Genomic DNA, 2,500 nt, shown 5'->3' with positions numbered 1-2,500 from the left:
ACTGTTGATGAATATATTTCTTTAGTCTATTCTGGTTTCTGCTTATGAAAAGAAATGGAGACTGTGGGTAAAACGCAAATCTAATACGCTTTCAACCCTTTAACAATGAAGCAACGTGCTTGGTGCTGCTGGCGATCACGGCAGTGCACGGCCAGAACTGGTCATGGGGTTCTGATGACCCTGATCCTGCCCCAGCCGCCCCTGCCGCCCCAGATGCCCCTGCCGATGAGACTTCAAGGACACCGAGGGTGACCGGGCCTCTTCAGGGGACTTCGGAGAGCAGTTCGAAAGCCCTTGATACCGGGGATGAAGAGCTTCACCCGAGGTTCTTCAACCTGTGTGCCATCGGAATTGGGTTAAATGTAAATGGTTCATACTTTACTTTAACGAGAAATATTGCTTCATATTATTCATGTTATATATATATATATATATATATATATATATATATATATATATATATATATATATATATATATATATATATATATATAGTTTTTATATATATGTATATATATATATATATATATATATATATATATATATATATATATAATTATATTATATACATATATATATATATATATATATATATTGTGTGTGTGTGTGTGTGTGTGTGTGTGTGTGTGTGTGTGTGTATATTTTTTTTTCTTATCTCACATAATTTTCATTTCTACAATTTTGACAGTGTCCACCCAAACCGCCAAAAGTTCCACATGGAGGCCAGTACCAGCGGCCTTTCCAGCCATCGTTCACGCCCTCACACGGCAGCCACCAGCCCAACCACTACCGCCCACCACCCTCAAAACCTCACTACACTGCTCCACCTCCAACCCCTGCCCACTATTACACCCCGACCCCCACCCCCCATTACACCCCGACCCCTGTGGTGCAGCACATTCACACCCACACCCACATCCACCACAACCCGGGCGCTAGCGTGGGCGTAGGCGTTGGTGCCCCGCCCCAACCGCCACATCACAGACCTACCCAGCGCCCTTGGTACGGAGAAGAGTGCCAATGCGTTCATCCCTCCTTCTGCGCCACCCTCGACGTCGTTCCGAGGAGCAACGACCCACAGCAAGTGGATCCTTCGTCCCTCATCGACCCCCGCTCGCGCCTGCCCTTCTCGGGGATCCTCTCCAACAGCACCGATGCCGAGGGCGAGGAGCACAGGATCGTCTACCCGACCACCGAAGAGGAGGAAAACGAGTCGCGGACTAAGAGGGCGCTTCTGGAAGGTTCTGTCAATGGCACAGGCATCCCGGAGGTGAGATGAGAGGAACGAGTTGTTTTGAGTCAGATGCGTTAATCTGCGTCATAATAAATTTAAGCATTTTCCGCTCTGTTAACGGATAATGAGTAACATAATATGGAATTCAGACAAATCATGTTTCCATTTCCTCTAATTAAATCATGAGTATGATCTATGTTATATACTTTACATACAAACTATCAGTTGAACATTGCATATATATATATATATATATATATATATATATATATATATATATATATATATATATATATATATATTATATATATATATATATATATATATATATATATATATATATATATATATATATATATATATATATATATATATATATATTAGTGTTTTATCTAATTCTTAAAAAAAACTTTAAAAGTGACGTAAACTCAACTTGCTCTCTTTATTTTCCCACAAAAGCGCCGAAGTTACCTGCCTGGCCTGAGCGGCTGCGGCCTCGGCCTCGTGTGTTGCCGCAACCCCGTGTTCGACCCGCCCGTTGAGTGCGGTCGGCGTCACTCCGCCGGGCTCCTCGGACGCATCAAGACCCCGATCCTGGAGAACGGCGACACGGAGTTCGGTGAATACCCGTGGCAGGCGGCCATCCTGAAGGACGAGAACGGCCATAGTGTGTACGTGTGCGGCGCGACGCTCATCGGCGCTCGCCACGTGCTCACCGCCGCTCACTGCGTTAGTAACCTGCGCGCACACGACGTGAGAGTTCGCCTGGGCGAGTGGGACGTCCGCGCCAAGACCGAGTTCTTCAGCCACATCGAACTCAGGGCCGTTAGCGCCCTCGTCCACCCGCAGTATTACGCCGGCAGTCTCATCAACGATATCGCAATTATCACGCTAGAACGCAGCGTTGACTTCTCGTCCAAGTGAGTCAAGGAAACTTTTTAACAGATTCAGCAACTGTGTTCTGTAAAACAGAATTCTAATATGTAATTTCCCTAAGGCGCATTATTCAACGAACGAAATGACCTATAGAATCTAATTCAACATTTCCACGACTCATTTCATCATTTCTCCTTCCACCCACAGCCCCCACATCTCGCCCGTGTGTCTCCCGGACGCCCACAGCACCTTCGTGGGACACAGGTGTCAGTCCACCGGTTGGGGTAAGGACGCCTTCGGGAACGGAGGGAAGTACCAAACTATCCTGAAGGAGGTGGAGTTGCCCATCATCTCCCACCACCAGTGCGAGGCAGCACTGCAGCGCACCCG

At 46.3% G+C, this 2,500-nt stretch overlaps 1 protein-coding gene across 1 annotated transcript in view; it reads left to right on the top strand.

Annotated features, from left to right (window-relative positions):
* The window catches only part of LOC119579285 (serine proteinase stubble-like), a 5,252-nt gene that overhangs the window by 1,147 nt on the left and 1,605 nt on the right, over positions 1–2,500 (top strand). Inside the window, exons 2-5 of the mRNA XM_037927043.1 lie at positions 112–362; positions 689–1,270; positions 1,694–2,154; positions 2,318–2,500. The exon at positions 2,318–2,500 is cut by the window's right edge and continues 73 nt beyond it. Of these exons, the coding sequence (XP_037782971.1) occupies positions 112–362; positions 689–1,270; positions 1,694–2,154; positions 2,318–2,500 (1,477 nt within the window). The remainder of the gene's footprint in view (positions 1–111; positions 363–688; positions 1,271–1,693; positions 2,155–2,317) is intronic.

This window comes from Penaeus monodon, chromosome 12 (assembly GCF_015228065.2).
Source record: "Penaeus monodon isolate SGIC_2016 chromosome 12, NSTDA_Pmon_1, whole genome shotgun sequence".
In the NCBI taxonomy this organism is placed as follows: Eukaryota; Metazoa; Arthropoda; class Malacostraca; order Decapoda; family Penaeidae; genus Penaeus; species Penaeus monodon.
The sequence above is the reverse complement of the archived record's forward strand: the minus strand, read 5'-3'. Positions and strand labels throughout refer to the sequence as shown.